General features: G+C 40.4%; 1 protein-coding gene and 1 pseudogene across 3 annotated transcripts in view; one reads left to right on the top strand and one right to left on the bottom strand.

Moving 5' to 3' along the window:
• map3k3.L (mitogen-activated protein kinase kinase kinase 3 L homeolog) overlaps positions 1-19,981 on the bottom strand; it is a 35,001-nt gene extending 15,020 nt beyond the window's left edge. For 2 of the 3 annotated variants that reach the window (XR_005964046.1, XM_041576189.1), the window contains exons 1-15: positions 19,488-19,981; positions 16,013-16,134; positions 14,249-14,289; positions 10,930-11,029; positions 10,245-10,358; positions 9,780-9,897; positions 9,259-9,392; positions 8,998-9,071; positions 8,639-8,706; positions 8,420-8,512; positions 7,749-7,940; positions 7,370-7,518; positions 6,394-6,525; positions 6,128-6,257; positions 5,277-5,454 (exon numbers count right to left, since the gene is read on the bottom strand). Coding sequence is in view for 2 of the 3 variants with exons in the window: in XM_041576189.1 (XP_041432123.1) it covers positions 5,277-5,454; positions 6,128-6,257; positions 6,394-6,525; positions 7,370-7,518; positions 7,749-7,940; positions 8,420-8,512; positions 8,639-8,706; positions 8,998-9,071; positions 9,259-9,392; positions 9,780-9,897; positions 10,245-10,358; positions 10,930-11,029; positions 14,249-14,289; positions 16,013-16,134; positions 19,488-19,491 (1,649 nt within the window). In the remaining variant the exon portion in view is untranslated. Of the gene's footprint in view, positions 1-3,515; positions 4,201-5,276; positions 5,455-6,127; positions 6,258-6,393; positions 6,526-7,369; positions 7,519-7,748; positions 7,941-8,419; positions 8,513-8,638; positions 8,707-8,997; positions 9,072-9,258; positions 9,393-9,779; positions 9,898-10,244; positions 10,359-10,929; positions 11,030-14,248; positions 14,290-16,012; positions 16,135-19,487 lie in introns of those variants that run through there. The other variant, XM_041576188.1, reaches the window with a different exon arrangement.
• A 298-nt stretch (positions 19,982-20,279) lies between these two features.
• LOC108700856 lies at positions 20,280-24,236 on the top strand (annotated as a pseudogene).
• Positions 24,237-27,381: the final 3,145 nt, after the last annotated feature.

Raw genomic sequence — 27,381 nt, 5'->3', positions numbered from 1 at the left:
ATTTGGATCTTCATCCCTTAAATCTACTAGAAAATCATATAAACATTAAATAAACCCAATAGGCTGGTTTTGCTTCCAATAAGGTTCATTATTTCTCACTTGGGATCAAGTAACTTTTTAGATTTAAGGTACGAAGATCCAAGGTCCAAATTATGAATAGATCTGTTATCTGGAAAACACCAGGTCCTGAGCATTCTGGATAACAGGTCCCATACCTGTATTAGCAAACTAACACTTTGTGTGGGGACGGGGATAATAAAACAGGTGAAATAAAGCGATTCCCTTCGTTATAATTCGGTTGAAATCAGCACCACAATGTAGTTCTCTTATGGTGCCAACGCCGCAACAAAAATGAAAAATAAAATCATAAACATATTCTCTCTGTCTTTAATAATATACTTAGTATACTTAGTAAGCAAAAGTTACCTGGTAACCATTCCTGCTCAATTTCACCGGACAGACAAATAACCGCTATCAATACTGCATTTATACGCCATTTAAAGCTTAACGGGTGCCCCGAGAAACGAGTGCAGAATTTCATGTAAGAGCCGGGGGCAGTTAACATTTAGTATGTTATAGAATGGCCCGTTCTTAGCAACTTTTCAATTGGTCTTCATTTTCTTTTTTTTTATATATATATAGTTTTCGAATAATTTGCCTTTTTCTTCTGTCTCTTTCCAGCTTTCAAATGGGGGTCACTGACCCCTTCTAAAAAACAAAAGCTCTGTAAGGCTACAAATTCATATTCAAATCAATGCATGGTTGCTAGGGTAATTTGGACCCTAGCAACCAGATGGCTGAAACTGGACAGTTGCTGAATAAAAAATTAAACTTAAAGAATAACAAATGAAAACCAATTGCAAATTGTCTCAGAATATCCCTCTCTACATCATACTAAAAGTTCATTTAAAGGCGAACAACCCCTTTAAAGGTAGGACTACATGGACGTTTTCGACGCAATCCGACGCGCTGCGACAAAACGCCTGCGACAAAAATAAGGTAAGAGATAGAAATATCAGACAGTCGTGTCGTGTTGAATCAACGCTGCGACTTCATCCGACATTTCTATCCGTTACCTTATTTCTGTTGCATGCAACTTGTTAGAGGCGTTTTGGCGCAGTTCGTTGGATCGCCCCGAAAACGTCCATGTAGTCCTACCCTGAGTCTCTTTGATATTGACACATCCCTTTCTTTTAAATCTGTTCATTTCTCCACTATATATATTGCACTTTTTGGAATAAAAAAAATAAATAATCGTAACAGCGGGAGCTGTCATCGTATAATAGTTTAAATATTGACGAGTCGAGTTTGGTGACATTAGAGGTTTTTGGAAATCATCTGTTATGTATTTTACTCGCATTGTGCTGTATCTAGTTTACACAACATTTCATACTGTCGACACCTTAGATTGCATTAAACAAGCTAATGACAGATTCCCATATGGCTGAAGGAACAGCAACGGATTCTTTTTTCAATTCCAAGTGCAATATATACAGTATATACATATATAAATATTCATAGATGTGTCATGATCACTTTATATTAAGCCTGAGCCATCTGCGCTCACATGGACTGCAACACTATCCCTTATTTTCAGTGCGGTGCAAAAAAATAGTTGTACAGGTATGGGACCCGTTATCCAGAATGCTCAGGGCCTGGGGTTTTCCGGATACTGGATGTTTCCGTAATTTGGATCTTCATCCCTTAAATGTACTAGAAAATCGTGTAAACATTAAATAAACTCAATAGGCTGGTTCTGCTTCCAATAAGGATTAATTATATCTTAGTTGGGATCAAGTACAAGCGACTGTTTTATTATGACACATTAAAAGGAAATCATTTATTATTGGATTATTTGGATAAAATTGAGTCTATGGGAGGCGGCCTTTCCGTAATTCGGAGCTTTCAGATTCCGGATCCCATACCTGTATCACATTGAATCGAATATATGCAGATAAATCGCAGCTCTTCGTGGGCAGCATTCTGCACTTGCTTTTCAGAAACAGCCTATCATAGTTTCCCGTTCATTTGGTGTGGTCGCACAGTAAGGGGCAGATTTATTAAGGGCCGAATTGAAAATTAGAATTTATGATTTTTTTTTTTATGGTCAAAACTATTAAATTCGACTAGGGAGTTATCCAATTTAGATTCGAGTTTTTAAAAAAATTCGAATTCAATCTCAATTTATCATACTCTGGCCCTTTAAAAATTAGAATTTGACTATTCGCCACCTCAAAACTGCCAAATTAATGTTTCAGTCAATCGGGAGAGGTCCAGGGATCAATTTGGATATGTTTGCGGCCTTCATGACATACAAGTTTTTATCGAATCGAGTTTGATCGAATTTTATTCGAATTTTCAGGTTTTTTAAATTTCGCCCGAGTTTAAAAAATTTGATTTAATTAATACATTTCGGTAAGTCGAGTTTATGGGAGTTTAGGGGAGTTTTAAAAATTCGACCCTTGATAATTGTGCCTCCCAATGTGCTATAACAAAATACAGACAAAAACACTGCTGTAGAAGAAACGCACCTCCCATACACCCCTCGTCATTGGTCGGCACCTCGTTTTCCTGACACAGATTATAATACATCCTACTGCCGTACATAATATGGTCTCGGAGTGATTATTACCCTCCTTGATTCCTATTGGTTTAAACAAAAATATAAAGATACAAAGAAAAGCATTTGCTTTGGTCTGGCAGTAAACGAGCCCTGGGTAGAGTCTCAGGCTGAACAAGCGACATTTTGAGAATGGAAATATCCTATAAAGTGATGCCGGGAACCTCCCGTTCTTTTCGTGTGTGTATAACAAAGAAAATATTGTGTTATAAAGTCATACAATCTCGCTTCCTCTGGCTGCAACAAGGCACGTGATGGCTTCATCCTTTGCATGTTGTCATGCTGATTGTGTTTGGCGTATATGCGTCGTTCCAAGCTAAAGGGCACAAAAGCCTCCAAAATGATTAATACAGAAAGGTGCTTGCATGGCATTGCCATCAACTCTTGGCAAAGCATTGGGTCAACTTTTCTTGTACAGTTTAAAGGGATTCTGCCATGATTTTTATTTCTAAATGACACTGTTTACACTGCAAATAATTCAGTCTAGAATATAAAATTTAATTCCCGAAACAACAAGTGTATTTAGTTGTAATATTGGTGTGTAGGTGCATCTCAGGTCATTTTGCCTGGTCATGTGATTTCAGAAAGAGCCAGCACTTTAGGATGGAACTGCTTTCTGGCAGGCTGTTGTTTCTCCTACTCAATGTAACTAAATGTGTCACAGTGGGACCTGGATTTTACTATTGAGTGTTGTTCTTAGATCTACCAGGCAGCTGTTATCTTGTGTTAGGGAGCTGCTATCTGGTTACCTTCCCACTGTTCTGTGAAAAGGGAAAGGGAGGGGTGATATCACTCCAACTTGCAGTATAGCAGTAAAGAATGACTGAAGCTATCAGAGCACATGACTGGGGGCAGCTGGGAAACTGACAATATGTCTAGCACCATATCAGATTTCAAACTTAAATATAAAAAAAATCTGTTTTTTGAGAAACAGATTTCAGTGCAGAATTCTGCTGGAGCAGCACTATTAACTGATGTGTTTTGTTTCCCATGACAGTATCCCTTTAACTTACAACGAAAAGGGCCGTCTGGAAACAGTCATCTGGCATCCCAGGTACAGGAGGAGTTACTTAAGGCACTTGTCTTGTATATCTTTTATGAATTCAGCTACCAGCATCTGTCTTGTGATGGGTGAGAGGACCCCCAGTTTGACACTCGTCAGGAGACGGAATGAAACAATTGCTCCAATGCTCTAACACTGATCGTGTATCCCCGGCGGCTAAGCTCTAGAACCTGCTCTAGAGACAGCACGGGGGATGATTGTCATAAACGCAAATATGTAATCTGGCTGCTTGATTGGCTCCAGCGTGTCTCTTTGAATGGGTCCAATAAACAAGAAGCAAACAGTGACTCAAAAAGTGAGCTGAGCAAACGGATGCCGAAGCAGTTCTTCGGCAGTCGGCCTCTGTCGTGCCTCCACCAATATCCGCTTTACAAAGTCCCGACATTGCTCTGAAGTGTTTGGCGGCAGCTGCGGGTTTGTCGGCTGGGTGGCGATTTTAAATATGGCCGCCATTGCCTCATATTCTGCCCAAGGAGGTTTTTCTGTTAGCATTTCCACCACTGTGCAGCCCAGGCTCCTGTTTAGTTGTAAGGGGAGAGAGATAGAGTAAGAAGGTTGAGTGAACCACATTAAATGACATTGGCAGAAAGGGTGGGGGGTGCAAGGGAGGAAACAGGAGCACTTGGAGGAAACCCAAACTGAGAGAGGAAGAACACCCAACTACATGCAGATATTCTCTGACTCAATCTCAGGACTGTAGTGCTGCATGGCAACAATTGTGCCCACTACACTACTATGCGGCTATGTCTTGTCTTCCAACCAGTGAAAACTGATATTTTTTAATAGCAGCATTAAGAAATGACATTTCTTACAATTAGGAGTCCTGAGTTTAAAAGAAGCAGTAGGAGGCTGACACAGGAAGAACTTTTGTTTGGTTCTGTTATATTGCGAGAAGTGCAAAGCATGCAATGCAGCACAGAAGAAGAGGCATGGGTGTATGCGCCACAAAAATAATGGGCAAAAACTGTCAAGTGTGTCCCTGAAACAGAGCCAAAACGGACCGTAGTAAAGGTCAATTAAATGGGCATTCATGTAGTCTTCTCCAAAGCAGCAAAGCGATGAGGGTCGGAGCATTTGAAAACAGGATTAATTAGAAGAGCGAATGGGAGAAACAAGAAAAGAAGGATGATACTTAAAGGGTAACCCCCAAGTATGAAAGTATTCATGCATTTTAACGCACTATGTGCTGGATTGCACTACGCCAAAAGTTTTATCACTCATACCGAAGATACCTTGCCTTATGCACTCCTTTTCTGTTTGTGTAACATCATAAAATAACACCATGACCCAATCCCTAGGAGTTATGCAGACCATTCCCACCTGCATCCCACATGCCCAGTATAACTGCTTCTATAGAAGCTGTAGAGGAATCCCTCAAGTAGGTAAATGATAAAGATAACATGCCAAAGCTGGTCTCCCACCATATCCTAGTTAATCCAAAACAGACTATTCATCAGGTATGAACAATCTTGAAAAAGCTTGGAAAAAAATTCCTGGCTCCTAGAGGTGAAATATTTTCTTAGCGGTAAGTCACAAATATAAAAAGCTAAACTCTAAATACACAAGCAATAAACTCTTGTGCCCGCCACTTACCAGACATCGGCTTTTCTTCCGTAGCCCTCCCCGCTGATTACTTCTGGGCTCATCCAATAGGGTGTCCCCGTCACTGAACGGATTCCTGTCCCCGTCAAGCATATAGTCTGGAGACGCTTACTTGCCCCAAAGTCTCCCAGCTTTACATTCCCAGCAGAGTCCCGCAGGATGTTGGCTCCTATGGAAACAAATAGAAAGAACATGAACACGAAAAGTTCTTTTATCAAAATGTATCAAAGTCAGAAGCAAAAAAGGAAGACTTTTGCTTTTAAGATTTGCTTTCTTATACAGAAAATAGAGAATAGACTCCAGATCAGCAGAACTTGCCACATTGGCTGAATATAGTGAATAAAGTACTCCCTCTTGTAAAATATAAGGATATTATAAGTTACGGAGGAGCTCCATGACCATATAAAAATACGAGGCGAAGGAACTCTGACGTGACTTCTAATATCCTTATATTTTACAACTGGGGGTACTTTATTTATTATAATACACAAGTTTCAGTGAGTCATGTGACAGAAATGACATCAGAACTCACAGTTTATAAGGATATAATTTACAAGATATTCATAGCTTTTGTGGTTTATAAGGATATCATTTACATGATATTCATGGCTCTTGTATATTATATATGTATATCCAAGAACAGTGCTATTATCTGGCACTGCCCTATATAGATAGACAGTCTTGACTCTTCTTATACCTCAGGCCACAATCATCCTCCATAACATGGTCTTCATGTATTAGAAAAACAGGTAACTCTGTAATCATGTGATGCAATTTTGGTATATAGTTTAAATAAATTAATACATTTAAATTAAAAATACAGTCTATAGTAAAGTATTTACCCTTAATGTCTCTATGCACAATCATGTTGCTGTGCAGGTAGGAGACACCCTCTAGGATCTGCCGTGTATATCTGCGGGTGACATTCTCTGTAAGAGCTCCATAAGCTTTTAGCTGATCTTTCACAGAGCCCTAAGAAGATAAAGCAAATGTTAAGGGTCCCAGAGCTGTTCAGAAAAGAGCTATCATGTTGCTAAAATGAGAAGAGATCCAGCGACAAATGAGCAGAGGATACTAAGAATGACACATAGCCCTACATGCTTCTTACCCCTGGCATGTACTCCATAAAGATGGTGAGTGTTCTCTCTCCTTTGTCTCGCAGGCAGCCATAATACTGTACTATTCGGTCATGATGAAGGTTTTTTAGCAGTTGGATTTCACATTCCAAAGCACTAACCTCCTTTAGAATGAAGATAGGATAGGATGTCAGACAGGCACAGAGAGGGCTTCCATATCATGCACCAAATAGAGATCATTTTTTTTAAATCTCTTTGTACTAAATCAAAGTTCCAATCAAAACCATGTAAAAAATGTAAATATTCTCTAATCAAGCTGACCAATAATGCTCTGGGAACACCCGAAAAGTTTGACAAAATATGGGACCTGTGGCTAGATGCCAACCCTCGGGTATCTTTACCAGATGACTAAACCTTAAAAATAAGTTGGTTTAACTCATGGCATCTCACCCAGGTTTTACAATAAGAATGCTTCAACACTTTCCTAACCCTAGCAATTAAAAGGATACAATTCAGGAAATAGCAGACCCTAACTTACTCTATATACCATGTACAATCTGTTGTTTTTTTCTTTTTTCGTACCTAATTTTGTCCTTAACTATCTTTTCTGTGCTATACAAGAATTTGTAAACATCTACATAGTTTATAAGTGCCTTTAATTTGGTGGATTAATGCTATGTATGTATTTTGAATAACTTTGATGCACAATAAACTTGCAAGTTGAAAAAAAAAAAAATGCTTTACACCGAGATGATCTGTGGCCTCTAATGTGATATGACAACCACTGATGATATGTAAACAATTGTATCTAGTCTTCTTTGTAAGTGTCAAGTGCGATTATTATTTTATCGTTATGTTGTTATTTTTCGTAAAATGCTAAATAAAAACCTATTACAAAAATGTAAATATAATTGGTAAATGTGCACAAAACCTTTTCACACAAGTCTCAGTCAAGTTGTCAACCAAATGCTACTATGTGCAATTGAATTATGCAAGTTTTGGATTAACCTTGCTAGTTTCCGGACTGTCTGGATCAAACTGGACTTGCTTGGCCGCCAACTCACGTCCTATATCCACATCATAACACAGATATACCCGTCCAAAGGCTCCCTGACCGAGAAGCTTCCCTCGACGCCAGTTTATAGGGGCACTGGGAGCTAGAGAGAAAGAGGGTCAAGCATGTAAATGCAATAATTCACATGGAAGTAAAAAAAATCCCCTTATTTGTCATACAGAAAACGCTTGGAAAATGGAGAAGAAAGTCAGGTAAAGAAGCAGACTCAATCTCTGTTATTAATAGGGATAGGAATGCTTAGATTAGAACTAATAACTCTAAATGAAATCTCTAGCACAGATTAGGAACTCCTTTTAAGTCTGTGCATCTTACATTTGCTAGATTTATTCCTCTCCTGGACAGTCAGGGTATTCTCACTATCAACACTGCGCAGTCGACCACGATTTTCCATATACTGCATGGTTAAACCGAGGTTTTCTCCATTGGTGCTTAAGGAACGACTCGATGGGACAAGTGTAAAAAGGTTTCCTTGTGGACGCCGTATCCGAGGAAATGTCCTGCGTCCTGCGAGAGGGAGAACATGATGCAGTCAGTACCTCCTTATTAGAAATGTGTGCGCATGCCATTACAAAAAGGCCCACGGAAAGACCAGCTTTGATCATCTGCAAACAAAGTTGCAGTTATGATTAACAAGTAGTGTGTATCTCCAGTGATATTACAGTTCTATTTACAAATGACAGAGCTTTCTGAAAAGCTGATTACAGTGTAGAACAAGCAACTGAGTTTAACATAACACGCTAGCAGGCTCAGAACAATGTATCACAGATAATTTACATCTGTTGTTGCTGATTCGCACCAATCCATTACTAACAGACAAAAAAGAACGTTGCTTTCTCTTTGTAACTTGCAGTTTATTGATCAAAACTAACTGCTGTTGTCACTGGAAAGGGCAAGTGTGAAAGTAAGCAAATATGTTATTAAACCGGAAAGCAGGAGTTGGAAATCTTTCATACTAACTACAACAAGTTTCAAACATAACTTACCATCATTATACTCTTTGTGTTGGATGGACACATGGTACCTCCGAGGGTAGGTGCCACCTTTCCCAGCTCGATCGCAGAATTGATTCTCACGATCTGAATTGAAAAGACAGAGCAAACGATTCCTTTACAAACTGAATGGCCAAGACAGAGCAAACGATTCCTTTACAAACTCAATGGCCTGTCTTACAGCATTTAAAAATGATGTGATCTTTTTATTACCTGAGAAGTCTTGCCTATTATCCGGATAACTCTGGGCTCTGGACATACGAGACTTCCTGAAGGAAGGGCTGCAGACAGAGAGAGAGAGGTTACAATTGGAGATATGCCGTACAACAAAAAGAGGTTTTGCACAGCAGTTACATATTGCTCTATTTCTAAACTAATTCTAACTTTATGCTCACACTTTATATGGGTGCTGAATATATTTAGGAAACAATGACAGAGACAATGCCTTTATGATGCAGCAAATGGGTTGATCCCAACTTTATTCCATGGTGCTCAAGACAGTATATACCACTGGTGTTTGGCTAGACCACTGTCAATACCTGTAACCCCATATTGTTGCTGAATATATTTACCTGTCTTCCGACTGATCTAGTGACTGGCAGCTTCCGGATATGGAATTTTCTGTACTACTTAGTGGGTCCAGTGCCTATGAAATGTATGAAACGATTGCCTATTATTGGTATTTAGAAATAACTGATTCAGTGAGATAGAGGGCTAATGAGAGAAAGAAGGGTTGAAAGACATACAGGAAGCTTTATTGACAGATGCATTATGTGTTTATTCATTGTTTACAGCACACACTGTTGCCTTTGTATACATTGTAGTAAACTTACACATTGCTCATTGGTCTCTGGTATAAACTCTCCCTCACTGTTAATGCTGGTGTAAGAACCCTGACGGGCAATTCTTTGCTGCCTTTCAGGTACGTATCCAGGAGGAGGGGAGCTGCGGCCTGTGTTCTGAGAAGCTATATATGCCGGAGGAAAGCAAAAGAACAAACAAGATAAGACATTATAGATCATTTTAACTGTGTCTTGTTTAAAAGCAAATCTAAAAAAAAAAAGAGCCTGGTGAAATATTTTGCACCTGTTTCTCTGTGGTTAATAAATTCAGAGATGTGTGCAATTTAAACTGCACGAGCAAAAGCGTCAAAAGAAAGTAAAGCTAGGATTTTAAATCCTTCTGCTCTCCCCATAAGAAGGTATATAAAACACACACATACGTACATACATTATATATATATATATATATATATATATATATATATATATATATATATATATATATATATATATATATATATATATATATATATATATATATACACACACACACATTGAAAAGTGTTACTCACTGACTGAGAGATGCCGGCTCCGTGGTTCTACTGAGTGATACACAGTGCTAACATCCCCCACAGACTGAGAGGCCTTGATACGCACTTGCTTCTGGATACCAGTATGGGATGATGATATCTGAGGGTGCAAGTGAGAAACTTGAGTTTGCTTTTACAGTAAATACAGTATTTATTTAAGTTACACTGAAGTGCTTTATTATTAGAACAACTAGGGGTCTTTCCATAATATGGAACAACTGGCAGGCCATATAAAAGCAATTCTTCATAATAACTAATCTTTATCCTTTATGTTACATAATAAAATATATCCTTAATCTGAACTGAAAGATCCCTCAGAAATTAATCCTGCCTGTAAATTTGCCCGGATTTGCTCAAACTATACGTCCAATGTTCTCCACTAATATTATGACAGATCATAATTCGCCCAGAGACAGATCACACCAAGTTTCCCAACTCCAGTCTTACATGATTCCTATCATGGGAAAGAAGCAAAATCCGGAGGCTTTTCATGCTGGAACTCCGGTCTAGGAGATCCACGGCCTTGTCCAGGTCATCTTGACTTCGGAGCGGAATGGAGAGCTGCAGTGAGAGAAAAATGATAAAATCATTTTTTATAATTTTTGAATTATATGCCTTCTTCTGACTCTTTCGAGCTTTCAAAATGGAGATCACTGATCCCATCTAAAAAAAAACAAATGCTCTGTAAGGCTACACATTTATTGCTACTTTTTATTACTCATCTTTCTATTCAGGCCTCTCCTATTCATATTCCAGTCTCTTATTTACATCAATGCATGGTTGCTGGGGTAATTTGGACCCTAGCAACCAGATTGCTGCAATTGCAAAGTGAAGAGCTGCTGAATAAAAAGCTAAATAACTCAAAACCCACAAATAATAAAAAATGAAAACCAATGGCAAATTGTCTCAGAATATCCCTCTCTATGTCATACTAACAGTTCATTTAAAGGTAATGACATTTGTCTGCATTCTGTCACAGTCTCTCTTTCCAGGAGACATTTCAACGACATAATGCTACAGAATGTGGCGCGATTCCAATTCATTCCAATATGGGCAGTGATACAATATCCCTACGTGGAACTAAATCTCTATGTTTAGCTTGTGTTTTGTGCTGTTTTACCACAATACCTACCTCGTTGTTCATGTAATAGAGGTCCAGCTGTTGCCCGAACACATTCTTGACTTTCTGCTCCACCTCTTCATACTTTACAGGCCTAGAAAACTGCAGGATTCTAAAAGGGGAAATTCACAAAGTCAGCAAATGTGCTTTGAAAAAGAAATACAGTTATTGGACCTGTTACCCAGAATGCTCTGGATCTGGGGTTTTCCAGATAATGGATCTTTATCCCTTAAATCTACTTGAAAATCATGTAAACATGAAATAAACCCAATAGGCTGGTTTTGCCTCCAATAAGGATTAATTATATCTTAGTTGGGATCAAGTACAAGCGACTGTTTTATTATTACAGGGAAAAAGGAAATCATTTTTTAAAATTTGGATTATTTGGATAAAATGGAGTCTATGGGAGATGACCTTCCCGCAATTCAGAGCTTTCTGGATAATGGGTATACAGATAACGGGTCTCATACCTGTACTAAAGATGTTTAATCATTCTCTGAATTCTTTCTAGGGTGCAAACCTAGGCAAAATACAGTACAGGACCCGCTCTTTGTATCACTTCCCTATGACCCTGGCTCACACTGTTTTCTATCAACAGAATCGCAGTAGATCTGGCCAAACTTAAAATTGGCAGATGCAGAAGTAAAAGGAATCGCACCTCTCAGTATCTCTTGTACAGACTCACTTGTGTGAGTTTGCTATTCAATCATCCGCATTGTCAGATATGTGGCAAGTCCTGGATTTTGCTGACTTTTATTTTACATCCTGAACTTATTGCACGAGGCTAAAGTTTCAGCTTGTCAATAGCAGCAATGATCCAGGACTTCAAACTTGTCACAGGGGGTCACCATCTTGGAAAGTGTCTGTGACACTCACATGCTCAGTGGGCTCTGATTGGCTGTTGAGAAGCTAAGCTTAGGGCTCGTCACTAATTATCCAGCAGAAAATGAGCTTCCCTGGCTGTAATATAAGCTGATGCTACAGGTTTGCTGATTATTAAATTCTGATGCTAATTGCACTGGTTTCTGTGCTGCCATGTAGTAATTATGTGTATTAATTACTAATCAGCCTTATATTGTGACATTTCTATTCTATGTGTACTGTATATTGTGAGTGGGTCCCTAAGCTCAGTAAGTGACAGCAGCACAGAGCATGTGCAGTGAATCAGCAGAAAAGAAGATGGGGAGCTACTGGGGCATCTTTGGAGACACAGATCTTTACTGCTAAAGGGCTGTGGTTGCCTTGGGCTGATACAGAAGCACAAAACATAATGTACAACATTTCTAGCTACTTATTTAGTAAGGCTTTAGTTCTCCTTTAAAGGAGAAGGAAAGCTACCAAGGCAGTTTATTGCCAATAGAGTAGCCACAACAGTGCAAGCTAGAATGCCATTTTTATTCTTTAAAATGTTTTTCCAACAGCTCTAAACACTGTCTTTGTTTGTTTAGGATATAAGCTGCCATATTAGCTTGGTGTGACATCACTTCCTGCCTGAGTCTATCCCTGCTCACTCATAGCTCTGGGCTCATATTACAGCAGGGAGGGAAGGAGGGAGGGGGAGGAGGAGCAAACTGAGCATGCTCAAGCCCTAGCCCTGGAGGTTTAAGCTGAAAACAGGAAGTCTGATACAGAAGCCCATGAGTACACAATAGAAGGAAAGAAATGTGCTGTTTCTTTTGACAGAGGACTCAGAGCAGCATTACTTTGAGGGTTTACTGGTGTATTTATATAGACCTTTCTGATAAAGCTTACTTAGTTTTAGCTTTTCCTTCTCCTTTAAAGCACCCTGTGTGCCACTGGCTAACACATAAGGACTGCATTCATATGAAATTTATAGGTTGGCATAGTTTTAAAACCGTCAGCCTCCATGTTTTATTTAATCCTGTTTGGGATTACATTATTTGGAAAGAAAGGAAACCACACGGAACATTCCTGAAATATTCTGTACCAGCCTTCGATGAATATTCAGCTAAAGACTAAAAAGCACTTTGGGATGCCGAAATGAATGAAATTTCACGGTGCTGTATTATAGAATTCTATCTAAATCCTCTCAGCTCACTTTCCGGCCATCTTACATATTTGTGGTTCGATCTGGCAGACTCTAAGCAACCACATGGCTGTTTCACTCCTCCTGTCTGTAAATGCAGGAGGAGGAGGAGGAGGAGGAGGGACGCCAGGGTACGAAACATTGCCAGTTCACAATTAGGCTATTCATTGGGAGACAATCTTTAGTTAACATGTTCTTATATCACCGTACAGAGGGCTCTTAAAGGGGTGGTTCACCTTTAAAGGAGAATTCAACCTGTAATAAACAAAAAACCCTACCCTGGGTAGACCCCCCTCCCTCCTCCCCCCAGCCTACCTGCACCCCTGAACCACTGTGCATGCGCCAAAAGTCACGAAAATTTCCGAAAATGTTTTTGCCGCATGCGCAGTTGTTCGGGACCGGAAATTTACTCCAACTGCAAAATGCAGTCAAGACACGAAGATTACCAGAGAAGAAGAAGATGGCTGCCATGAACTCCGAGGCCAGAATCTGCACGGAGGGTTGAGTAAAAAATTAGGGGCATTTGCCCGGGATGGGGGGGGGGGAGGAGGGAGGGGGGTCTACCCAGGGTAGGGTTTTTTTTAATTACAGGTTGAATTCTCCTTTATTATTATTATTATTACAATTATTTGTAATCATTTTTGAAAGATTTGCCTTCTTCTTCTCACTCTTTCCAGCTTTCAAATGGGGGTCACTGGCCCCATCTAAAAAACAAATACTCTGTAAGGCTACAAATGTATTGTTATTGCTACTTTTTATTACTTGTCTTTGTATTCAAACCCTCTCCTATTCATACTCCAGTCTCTTATTCAAATCAACGCATGGTTGCTAGGGTCATTTGGGCCCTAGCAACAAGATGGCTGAAATTACAAACTGGAGAGCTGCTGAATAAAAAGCTAAGTAACTAAAAAACCATAAATAACAAAAAGAGAAGACCAATTGCAAATTGTCTCAGAATATCACTCTCTACATCATACTTAAAGTTAATTTAAAGGTGAACAACCCCTTTAAAGTACTTTCAAATATATAGTGAATAAAGTATATTATAAGGATATTATAAGTCACCGAGGAGTTTCATGACCATATAAAAACACGAGGCCGAATTTAACTCCGAGGTAACTTTTAATATCCTCATATTTTGCAACAGGGGGTACTTTATTTATTATAATACAAAAGATAAAGAGACTCTTTTATAATAATGTTGTGGGCTCTGGAGGAGGCTGACCTCTTCTTAGAAATAGTATTTTTCATAGTTAGACTTGTATAATACAGATTATGACTTACCTTCTCTCCCCACTGTGCTCAAACTTTATTCTGACATCAGCCTGTAAGATTGAAAACAACAATAAATATAAGCAGGGCTGAAAGGAGCAACACTGACACAAGCAAAGTTTTGTTATTATATGAAAAAACGCAGGATTTACACCGGCTCTAACAGGCTGATGAAGTCTTCCAGATAAAGAATCATTACATACACGAAAGGACATGATCACATGAACATTTTCTGAAAGGACTTTGGAAATCCAATGCAGGAATGGGATCTGTTATCCAGAAAGCTCTGAATTACAGAAAGGTCGTCTCCCATAGACTCCATTTGATCCATATCTTTAAAACTGATTTCCTTATTCTGTGTAATAATAAAACAGTCGCTTGTACTTGATCCCAATTAAGATATAGTTAATCCTTATTGGAAGCAAAACCAGCCTATTTGGGTTTATTAAATGTTTACATGATTTTCTAGTAGACTTAAAGTATGAAGATCCAAATTACAGAAAGATCTGTTATCCAGAAAACCCCAGGTCCCGAGCATTCTGGATAACAGGTCCCATACCTGTACTACAATTACTTTAATTAATATGTATGATGGGAAATACATTTGAAGAGCTTGCACGGCAAGTGATGGATTACTACAAATATATAGGGTGGACTGTAATTAATGTTAATTAATGTATGTGCATTATGATGTAGACAGCAGAATTACAGGTATGGGACGTGATATTCGGAATGCTCAGGACCTGGGGTTTTCCGGATAACGGATCTTCATACCTTAAATCTATTAGTAAATATTTTAAAATTTTAAATATTTTAAACATTAAATAAACCCAATAGGTTGGTTTTGCTTCCAATAAGGATTAATTATATCTTAGTTGGGATCAAGTACGAGCTACTGTTTTATTATTACTGCTATAGTAATTCATCCCTAGCACCAGTCCTAGCAACCAGACCAGTGGTTTGTAATTCCCAAAAACCAGATAGTGGTTTGTAATCCATAGCAACCGGACAGCAGTTTGTAAAAGTAAATAAAATACATTTAGGGGCTTATTTATCAAACGATGAGTTGTTTTTTCCATGAAAAATGGGAGTTTTCCAGGGTATTTTTCAGTCAAAACTCGAATTTTAGGTTAAAAATTTGAGTTTAAAAAAAAACTCAAATTATTGGAGAATTATTTTACGCCAAATCTGGAAATAGCTTTAACTCAAAAATACACCATCTAAAACCTGTGGAGGTCACGTAGAAGCAGAGATCCCTTGAATCATTTGAAGATATTTGTAGCCTTCATTGAAGGCCAAAAACTCACCCTGACTACACCGATTCGAGTTTTCTCCTTAAATTAGAAACCATTCGAGTTGTGAGTTAATTCGAGGTCTAAAAAAAGCTCAAAAAGCTCTAAAATTCGACCTTAGATATAGGGATGCACCGAATCCACTATTTTGGATTCAGCCGAACCCCCGAATCCTCCATGGAAGATTCGGCCAAATACTGAACCGAATCCGGATCCTCATTTGCATATGCAAATTAGGGGTGGGAAGGGGAAAATCCCGGCCGAATCCCGCACTGAATCCTGGATTAAGGGCATTCCTACTTTGATGTTTAACCCCCATAGAGTCTGCAAAGGAAAATAATCAATAAAAACTGAGAACTACGAGAAAACGCAATTCTCACATTCGATACGTTTATTGTAGCTGGGGCATTAACCCAACAACTACAATAATTTAGAATCAAAAGCTAATAGCTAATATGATGGCCAAATATTAACAGACTCCCACCTGTTTATTGGGCTGTATGCTGCACTTTGTCTTCACGGCCTCAATTCCTGGTATTCGGTGTCTTCTGCCCATCTGGAGGGCAACAAGGTCCTTCATAATGGACTTCAGAGCTTCCTGTTCATCTGCATGGAAATGAGAAGCAAATTAAACTGGTCAATGTCTACTGGTTGCCATCCCACTGCTCCAGAGCAACGGACTATTTCATGCGAGAACCATAAACAGTGTAGCATAAGTGATATTTTTATTTATATATTCGGGGCTGGTTCCTCTGGTAGGGGCTCAGCCTAAAGACAAATTAGGGTGATAATTGTGGACATACAGGCGGGGAGACAAATCTCCTCTTCTTCATGGCGACTAATCTCCCCAAACTGCCTTCCGCCGGCTAGAGTGAAAATCACAGACGGGAAGGCACTTGGAGCTATTTGTTTTCTGAAGTCACCCAAAGTTTTCTTCTGAGGCAACTTCAGAAAACGAATCGCTCCGAGTGCCTTCCCGAAGCATTTTCACTCTAGCTGGCGGAAGGCAGTTTTGGGAGATTAATTGCCCTGAAGAAGAGGAGATTTGTCTCCCCGAATCTGCCTGTGTGCCCTGACCCTTAAAGGGGTGCTTCACCTTTCAGTGAACTTTTAATATGTTATTCAATGGTCAATTCTAAAGAAATTTTCAATTGGTCTTCATTATTTTTTTTTCTATAGTTTATGAATTATTTGCCTTCTTCTCCTGACTCTTTCTAGCTTTCAAAAGGGGGGTCACTGACTCCCTCTAAAAACAAATCCTCTCTAAAGCTACACATTTATTGTTATTGCTATTTTTTTTTTCATCTTTCTTTTTCCGACCCTCTCCTATTAATATTCCTTATTCTCATTCAAATCAATGCTTGGTTGCTAGGATAATTTGGACCCTAGCAACCAGATGGCTGACACTGCAAACTGGAGAGCTGCAGAATAAAAAGCTAAATAACTCAAATACCACAAATAATTAAAAATGAAAACCAATTGCAAATTGTATCAGAATATCCCTCTCTACATCATACTAAAAGTTAACTCAAAGGTGAACAACCTCTTTAAAGGAACAGTAACATCAATTTAAAAAAAAAAACAAAAAAAAAAAACACATAGACATATTAAACTTTTAGATTGCCAAGTCTTTATTAATAAATAAATTCCTGAAACTTTTAAAAAAAGGCGATCCATCAAACGGCGCTCGATTCCTCCTCCCTGGCTATCTCCTATAAGGAAAGCAGGGAGGAGAAATCGAGTGCCGCATGATTGAGCGCCGGATCTCCTTTTCTGAAGAGGAGCACAAGCGGAGTTTCGGTGAGTTATTTCTTAATAAAGACTTAGTGATTTAAAAGTTTCATTTGTGCTTGTGCTGTTTTTTGGTTCTATACTGACGAATGTTTTTTAAATTGATGTTACTGGTCCTTTGAAGGGATTGTTCACCTTCCAAACACTTTTTTCAGATCCGTTGTTTTCAGATTGTTCACCATAAACAAAGACTTTTTTCAATTGCTTTCCAGCTTTTATTTTTTTTTACTTTTTTCCAAAATTTTAAACGTAAACTTTAATGTTGGTGCCTCAGTCTGGCAGATCAGTGATCCAGGAGCATCTGAATGGTTACAATTTGCTCCATTGAGTTGATCCATTTCTCAGCAGCATCTCTGGAGTATTAGCAACTATTGTATCAATTCAGCTTCCTTAAATGAAACCCAGTGATTCTGCTCAGCAGGGACAAAGATAACAAATGTATCAGCTAAATGTATCAATTTAGAACAGTTTACAGGGTCAGTGACCCTCCCCTCCCGGAGCTGCTTTAGAAGGTGTTTAGATAAAATTTTACACTTCAATATTAAAAAAACAGTCACACATAGAAAATAGAAAGTAATTGGAAAAAGTCTTAATTTCTGGGGAACTATCGGCACTAAGCCTAACTGCTAGCTGATCCAGAAATAGTTTGTTTAGTATGTTATAGACTGTCTACTTTAAGCAACTTTTCAGTTGGTCTTGATTTTAAATTGTCTCTCTCCAGTATTTAAAGGGGTGCGGGTTCATTAACTCTGACAGCCAAAAAAACATTGCTTCTTCAGGTTTCAACTGTATCTTTTTATTCAGGGCCACTCCTATTCATCTTTCAGTCTGTCGTCAAACTGCTGCCTGGTTGCTAGGGTAAACTGGACCCTAGCGATCAGGCATCTGCTAAAATTCAAAACAAAAAGCTCAATAATTAAAAAAAAAAAAACACAAGACCGATAACTGTCTCAGACAATGTATATACTGGATACTATGAAAACAAGCTCACACGACAACAAAACAACCTCTCTCTGCCTCGGTTAGCTGCCAATATTCCTGCCCTGTCCAATTCATACTTCAAATCAACACATGGTTGCTAGGGTAAATTGGATCCTAGCAACCAGGTGGCTGAACATTTAAAACTAAAAACATTTTAAAAAATGGAAACCAATTACAAATTGTCTCAGAATATCACTCTCTACATCATAATAAAGGTTAATTTAAAGGTGAACAACCCCTTTAAACGTGACACAATCAATACAGTGAGTGACAGCAGGTAAAAGTAGCAAAGATGTAAGTAATGAGATTAATACACTGACAGAGAGAGACAGAAGATGACAGAAGAGAGACATAGTGCGTGACAGGAGAGACAGTGAGTGACAGGGAGAGATAGAAGGTAACAGAAGAGAGAGAGAGAGAGAGAGAGAGAGAGAGAGAGAGACAGTGAGTGTCAGGAGAGAAAGAGAAATATATTGAGTGACTTCAGAGAGAGACAGTGAATGACAGGAGAGAGAGAGACAGTGAGCATCAGGAGAGAGAGAGTGAGCGAAAGGAGAGAGAGACACAGAGACAGTGAGTGACAGGAGAGAAGGAGAGAGACTGACAGGAGAGATAGAGACAGTGAGTGACATGAGAGAGAGAAGTTGAGAGATACAATGAGTGAGTGACAGAGAGACAGCGAGAGAGTGAGACAGTGAGTGAAAGGAGAGAGAAAAACAGACACTGAGTGACAGAAGAGAGAGAGAGAGAGACTGTGACTGACAGAAGAGAGAGACACAGTGACAGGAGAGAGAGAGCGTGACTGACAGAAGAGGGAGAGACTGTGACTGACAGGAGAGAAGAGAGAGTGACTGACAGGAGAGATAAAGACAGTGACAGTGAGTGAGGAGGAGGAGAGAGAAGTTGAGAGATACAATGAGTGAGTGACAGAGAGACAGTGAGAGAGACAGTGAGCGACAGGAGAGAGAGACTGTGACTGACAGGAGAGAGAGACAGTGAGTGACAGGAGAGAGAGACAGTGAGTGACAGGAGAGAAAGAGAGGTTGAGAGATACAATGAGTGAGTGACAGAGAGACAGTGAGTGACAGAGAGACAGTGAGTGACAGTCCCAGAGAGAAGCGAGTGTCAGTAGAAGGAGAGAGAGAGTAGAAGAAAGTAATAAGCAGTGGGTAGGCCTCAGTACTTACCCATGGCGGCGGAGCAGGGGGTTAATATCCCGGCCAGTCCTGTCAGTTTCCCGAGCCCTCAGGCCTCCCCGGATTCCTCGGTAAAGCTTCGCTCAGCGCCTCCTACTGCACCTCCGCCTCCCCTGACTTCTCCTTCCCCCGGCTCTGCCCCGCGGCCCGTCACACACTCCGGTCACCTCATATCCGGCTTCGCTCGGGCTCCGGGGCTCAGGCCTTAACTCTGGGCCAGTTCCTATCCCGCCGCTGGACCTACTGACGTCACGGGTGACATCACTGCATCACGTGAGCGCCGAGCTAGTGGAGAAGAGGAAGCGTAGGTCATTGTACCGGAAGTGAGCGAGTCAGGAGAGCAGCAGCTATTAGTGTCCCAAGGAGGATACTGAGTGGAATGAAGTGCAGCAACTTTCTGTCCTTACTGCTGGGCCCAGTACTAAGTCTAGTGACATTTGCTGCTGCAGTGTTCTATAGGGAACTGTGACACAGGTGGGGAATCCTGCTGCTTCCACTGGTGCATCTACTGGTGATGCTACTGGTGTATCTACTGGTGCATCTACTGGTGCATCTACTGGTGGTGCTACTGGTGTATCTACTGGTGCATCTACTGGTGGTGCTACTGGTGCATCTACTGGTGGTGCTACTGGTGCATCTACTGGTGGTGCTACTGGTGCATCTACTGGTGGTGCTACTGGTGCATCTACTAGTGCATCTACTGGTGGTGCTACTGGTGCATCTACTGGTGGTGCTACTGGTGTATCTACTGGTGTATCTACTGGTGCATCTACTGGTGGTGCTACTGGTGGTGCTACTGGTGCATCTACTGGTGCATCTACTGGTGTATCTACTGGTGCATCCACTGGTGGTGCTACTGGTGCATCTACTGGTGCATCTACTGGTGTATCTACTGGTGTATCTACTGGTGGTGCTACTGGTGTATCTACTGGTGCATCTACTGGTGTATCTACTGGTGGTGCTACTGGTGCATCTACTGGTGGTGCTACTGGTGCATCTACTGGTGTATCTACTGGTGGTGCTACTGGTGGTGCTACTGGTGCATCTACTGGTGTATCTACTGGTGGTGCTACTGGTGTATCTATTGGTGCATCTACTGGGGGTGCTACTGGTGCATCTATCTACTGGTGCATCTACTGGTGGTGCTACTGGTGGTGCTACTGGTGTAGAGTAATCCTTCTGCAGGAGTCCACAGCTGAAAACATTTGAAACCCAGCGACACAATAACACCATCACTGGTTCAGTGCTGCTTTACATACATTCTCTCCTCTCCCACAGAACCTGTCCCGCTAGCAATATGTCCGTGGCCTTGAGTAGGATTTGCTTCACCCATAGAAAATATGCCTTGAGGTCTTTGCTCATTTGCCAAGAAGCACTGGGGCGATGGTGCCTCCCTGTTGTAGCCTCTCAGGAGGCCGACTTCCATACCTCCTTATTGACGTGTGCCGGGCACAACAAGTGGTCTAAAGTAAAACATATTAAGGGTCCCAAGGATGAGGCAAGGTCCCGCTTGTTTGCCAAACTCTCCATGATGATCAAAGTAGCTGTGAGAGGTAAGATAAGTAATGTGGAGGAAACAAGATCTCAACAGTAGTTGACCGATCAGATGTTAAATTCTCTTGGTCTTCACTAACAGAAGGAGGACCTAACCCAGACCTGAACATTACATTATCCCAACTGATTGAGCAGTGTCGGGAGAGGAACATGCCAAAGACTTCCATAGAAGCGGCAATGAAAGGAATGGTAGGTCAGATATAAGTACAATAAGCAATTCTGGAGATTGTAGTGCTCACGAGAAGGTCCAGGCTCTGGTTCTGAGTTACTTAAAATGTGATATTTAGCCCACAACAAAATAAAGCCAGTGTGCTGTGAGCCTTATAAGCATAGATAGTGGTACAGGCATAGGACTCGTTATCCAGAATGCTTGGGGCTTGGGACTTGGGGCTTTCCAGATAAAAGATCTTTCCGTAATCTGGATCTTCTTACCTTAAGTCTACTAGAAAATCACATAAACATTAATAAACCCAATAGGCTGGTTTTCAGAAAAAGAAATCAGTTTTAGAAACTTGGATTATTTGAATAAAATGGGAGTCTATGGGAGAGGGCTTTTCCATAATTCTGAGCTTTCTAGTTAATGGGTTTCTGCATAACCGATCCCATACCTGTATAGTGCAAATCAAAGCAGTAGGAGCTTCCTCTCTATTTGCCTGATTTAGGTATTGGAAGTTTAGTCTTGGTTGCAGGAGTCTAGGTATTGGGAAGTGAAAGCTTGATTGAAGGAGAGATTCTCAGCATTTCGGTTTGAGATTCAGCCAAATCCAAGCATCTTTCAGCAAGATTCAGATTCAGCCCAATCCAAGGGCCAAATTAAATGCGAACCCTACAAAAAGTTCAAAAACTGCTACTTGTGCAATTTTTAGCACACCAAACTCTAAACTGCATATGCAAATTAGGGTTCTGATTCAGTGTAGGCTTCGCCAAATCCCTAAAATGAGGATTCTGTGCTAACCATTATTTTATTAGATTTTTTCAGCAGTCCAGAGCATAGCAAAACCATTTCCAACGTTATAGAAGTATATATGTATATTGCCCTTTAATGTATTTTTGAATAAATTGCCTGCAATGAATATATAAATGTTATTTGGTTAAATTCCCCTTTAACGAGTTGCCGGCTATCTAATCAGTATATATTTTTTCTGTTTTAGGATAAAGCAAAACCATCTTCCTGTGTGTTGTACGAGGGCCGGGGACCTGGGGGAGCTTCTTTGCTCGTAGAGCTGCTAACGGTTAACAACAACCGCACCTATGCAGAGATCAAGCTCTTGATGGGAAAAAATGGGTAGGAGTCTTTACTCGTAACTGCGGATTAAACCAGGTTTGCTAAATTGGGAGGAGCCTTGTTTCCCCATCCCTAATATGAGCTTGTGCTGCTCCGTGTGCTTTGCTTTCCACTTTGCAGCACTGGAGTCTTAGGTTCGACTCTAGCCAAGTTATTATCTGCAAAGAGTTTGAATGTTGTCCCCTTGTTTGCAGGGAGAAGCGTTAATTGGCTCCTGATAGTATTGACCCAAGTGCATGTGATTAGGGATCTTCGATTATAAGCTCACCAGGCCAGAGACTGATGGGAATGATGTACAATCTACGTTATGATCTCTGGCCCCTGCTTTCTAATCCACAGTGGGGTGATGTGTGATGGAGCCCGGCACAGTTTCGATAAGAAGGGGGTGGTGACTGTACGGACTCATGACTGAGACGGAAATCATGTGCCTCTAGAAAAGGCCCTGGAGCTAGCAATTGAGGCTGGAGCAGAAGATGTGCAGGAAGAACAGGACGAGGAGGATAAGGAAGTATATAAGGTAAGAATACTGGAAGGATAGTGTGATTGTCTTATACAAACTGTACATTTCCTTATCTTGTTGTAAGTCCTAAATGGCATAGATCAAAGAGCCAACTGAAAATGTAGCTTTGTGTTCTATATGAATTAATTAATTCTACCTTATTAAAGGAATTTTCAGTATAAAAAGCACTGCGTATCTTGACAGCGCTATATAAATAAATGATGATGATAATAAAAATAAAAACCGGGGTAATAGGCTGTGCAAAATAAAAAATGTTTCTAATATAGTTAGTTAGCCAAAAATGTAATGTATAAAGGCAGGAGTGACTGGATGTCTAACATAATATCCAGAACACTACTTCCTGCTTTTCAGCTCTCTTGGTTTCCACTGATTGGTTACTAGGCAGTAACCAATCAGTGACTTGAGAGTGGGCACATAACTGTTGCTTTTGAACCTGAGCTGAATGCTAAGGATCAATTGCAGAGAAGCCCGGTTAAAGTCACTGACTAACTCAGCGTTAGAGAGCTGAAAGTCAGGAGGTAGTGTTCTGGCTATTATGTTACACATCCAGTCTCTCCAGCCTTTATACATTATATTTTTGGCTAACTAACTATATCAGAAACATTTTTTATTTAGCACAGCCTATTTATTTACTCAGCTTTTATACTGAACTGTTCCTTTAACTAGCACATGGCATTTGCCAACTCAACTGAGTCATTGTCATGTATATTGTATCCCCCCCCCTACAATCCAGTATATATGTGACATACCATCCCTGAGAGAGGTGCGCTCCAGTTTGTCCTCCTTCGGATTGGTGCCGATCTCCTCCGGGCCAGAGTTCCGCCCGACAACCACAGTGCAGCTCTCAGACACGGACATGGAACAGGCGTCGCATCTATTGGATTTATTAAACAACCGCCCAGAGGTTATTCGTGTCTACGATAACATCGAGTAAAAAAATAAGATACCCTAAAGAAAAACAAAGCTCTGCTAGTCATGGATCGTGAGATACATCCGATGGAAAGAAAGTCTTATGGATCCAACCCACATTACCAAGGAGATATCAGAGCAAACTCTTTCCTCACTAACTTCCATAGACATTAAATAGGAGATCTCTCCAATACCAGGACAAGATATTTATTGGAAAACCTCCTTTCTACAAGGGAAACTGGGGCTGGATCAGCATCTCCTGAGCAGATTCATATCAGGGAAAGACGCCATTTAAATTCTGTATGTCGATTTCTATTTCTATGCAGTGGGGACTATTGTAATCAGAGGTTTCCGGGGGAGATCTCATCACACAAAGGAGACAATTGTGCCTTTTTAAAAAACACGGAGCGTCTCAGCTGGCCAACCTTACAAGCAATTGCACATATGTATAATAAAAATTGGAATAGACTTATTTCTTATCATACTTGTCATTAGATTCCATTGAAAAGGAAAGCATTAATAGTGTTTAAAGGGGAAATCTAAACCCTCATTAGCACCCAATTCACCGCTCAATGCTCAGCAACAGGTTGAAGCCTTGGCACAGGGGTACTGCTCATAAACCACGGCATCACTAAGATCAGTTACCTTTTGTGTGGATCTGCAAGGGAAGCCCAGGCAGAAAGCAGGTGCTTTTTTGGGGGGAAGCTGCTCCTGTCTGTAGTTGTACATCACACAAAAATAACTGTGCACTCTCTCTCTCTCCCTGCTAGAAGCAGACCACCCACAACTAACTACAGCAGTGCAACCAGTAGAGGGAACACCTCTCCTTCTTGTTCTGTATTCCTACAGACAGTCTTGAATTGCTGACCCCAAAAGGGGTGGGCTTACCCGGAAGTGTGCAGACTAAGGGCATGTTGGTGTTACTGGCAATGCTGTTGCATACTGGGGGCATGTATAAACTGACTCAAATGTTGGTTGGAATATATTGTAGAACCGGCGTTCCTGTGGCAGTCTGAATTATACTCAATTAGACTTCAAATATAAACATAGGTACTATAACACATGTACTATAACCCCTGCTTATAAATACATTCTCGTTTCCCTTAAAGGGGAAGTAAAGTGTAAAATAGAATAAGGCTAGAAATGGTGCATTTTGTATAGTAAACATAAACTTACTGCACCACAAGCCTAATCAAACAAATGATTTATGCTTTCAAAGTTGGCCACAGGGGGTCACCATCTTGTAACTTTGTTATACATCTTTGCAAGACCAAGACTGTGCACATGCTCAGTGTGGTCTGGGCTGCTTAGGGATCCTCATAAATGATCAAAACAGCACAAGTCAAATAATATCTGCCAGAAGCCGATACAGCAAGACTGATTAATAATCAGAATATACAGACTGCACTGGGTCCGGTGTTGTCATGTAATCATAGTTTTTGTATTGTTTAATAGAAACTTTCTCCAACTCTGCAGAACCAGTGGCTGCAGCAAAATAATCCTCCAAATAGAATCCCAGTTTATCTGTTTAAATCTGGCTCCATGATGTTTGTCCCTGCAGCTGGAGTTGGAAACAGTAAAGGGGATGTAAAGGCAAAAATAAAGGGAAACAAACAAAGCTGCTTGAGTTCTGCATGGCTGGGAAGTAAGGCGGGGGCTCCCCCTGCTGTACATAAGTATGATTGTTTCCCTGCAGAGCAGTTAGGGACCGTCTGACAATTCCTATCCACAGCAGTAAATGAAGGGAGAATTTCCCTGCATACAGTCAGGTTTCTTATAAAAACTAGGGATGCACCGAATCGGGTATCAGCCAGGATTTTGCCTTATTCAGCAGGATTCGGATTTGGCTGCATCCTTCTGCCCGGCCAAACAGAATCCAAATTTGCATATGCAAATTAGGGGTGGGGGAAATCGCGTGACTTTTTGTCCCAAAACAAGCTAACCCACTCAGTCCCCTCCCTCAGGAATTTGCTTTGGCTGTTGACTTATGAGCATGCTCAGTTCTTCTCAGCTCAGATTACTAAACACACCCTCCAGTGTAACAGCCAATGACGAGATAGCATTCCTGGTTCCCATAGAAATGCTGCTCTAGCTGTCTGATCCTATTTTTTTTTCTCCTAAGCTCAGCTTGATCATTACAGTGCTCAACCCCAGCAGAACTTTGTATTAAAGTGTGTTGTGCCTGTGTAAATCTGCATTCTGTATTGCATGAACTTTACAGCATACATGTCCTGCTTGCAGATGTCAGTGTTACTGATGATGTGAGTGAAAATGGCCGCCGGGTGAGAGCTGCTATTTGTTTTAGGAAAATGTGATGGCTCTGGCAAACGGAGTGGTATATGCAGTACAAATGATGTGGTTTGGGTGGGGAAGAAATGCCCAACTTATATACATGGTAGGAAAATGTAGACTTTACATGTCCTGGGAATTAAACCTATTCAGTGAGGGGTGCCTTACATTTTGAAATAGGGCTTTCCTTGTCTTTTAAAGGAACAGTAACAAAACAATGAAATTGTTTTAAAATAATAACTATATAATGCAGTGTTGCCCTGCACTGGTAAAACTGATGTGTTTGCTTCAGAAACACTACTATAGTTCATATAAATAAGCTGCTGTGTAGCAATGGGGGCAGCCATTCAAGCACAGGATACACAGTAGATAACAGCGAAGTACTACTATAGTTTATATAAACAAGCTGCTGTGTATCCATGGGGGCAGCCATTCAAGCACAGGATACACAGTAGATAACAGATAAGTACTACTATAGTTTATATAAACCAGCTGCTGTGTAGCCATGGGGGCAGCCATTCAAGCACAGGATACACAGTAGATAACAGATAAGTACTACTATAGTTTATATAAACAAGCTGCTGTGTAGCCATGGGGGCAGCCATTCAAGCACAGGATACACAGTAGATAACAGCTAAGTACTACTATAGTTCATATAAATAAGCTGCTGTGTAGCCATGGGGGCAGCCATTCAAGCACAGGATACACAGTAGATAACAGATAAGTACTACTATAGTTTATATAAACAAGCTGCTGTGTAGCCATGAGGGCAGCCATTCAAGCACAGGATACACAGTAGATAACAGATAAGTACTACTATAGTTTATATAAACAAGCTGCTGTGTAGCCATGGGGGCAGCCATTCAAGCACAGGATACACAGTAGATAACAGATAAGTACTACTATAGTTTATAGTGTCTTTTTTCAATTTCTGCCATTGCTACACAGCAGCTTGTTTATATGAATAATAGTAGTGTTTCTGAAGCAAACACATCAGTTTTACCAGTGTAGGGCAACAGTACATAATATTTTAATTACTTTAAAACACTTTTTTTTGGTTTTACTGCCTATTTTACAGCTGTAATTTGGGACCACCTCTTTTTAACAGGGCCCCCCCCCCCGACTGCACTCCTGCCTCTTGCCCAGTGACAGCAGCTCTGCTACGGATAACTCAGTTCTGCAAAAATAAAACGAAAATATTAGCATCGTGCCAGCTTTCCCGGATGGCATGAATACACAAGATATTGTTTTATAATTACTTATATTAGATAAACCATGACCTGGATGAATGAAAATCTTCATAGTCAGAATACACAAGATACGATACC

The sequence above is a fragment of the Xenopus laevis genome, chromosome 9_10L (genome assembly GCF_017654675.1).
Source record: "Xenopus laevis strain J_2021 chromosome 9_10L, Xenopus_laevis_v10.1, whole genome shotgun sequence".
NCBI lineage: Eukaryota > Metazoa > Chordata > Amphibia > Anura > Pipidae > Xenopus > Xenopus laevis.
Note: the sequence above shows the minus strand (reverse complement) of the source record. Positions and strands in the feature narration are given on the sequence as shown.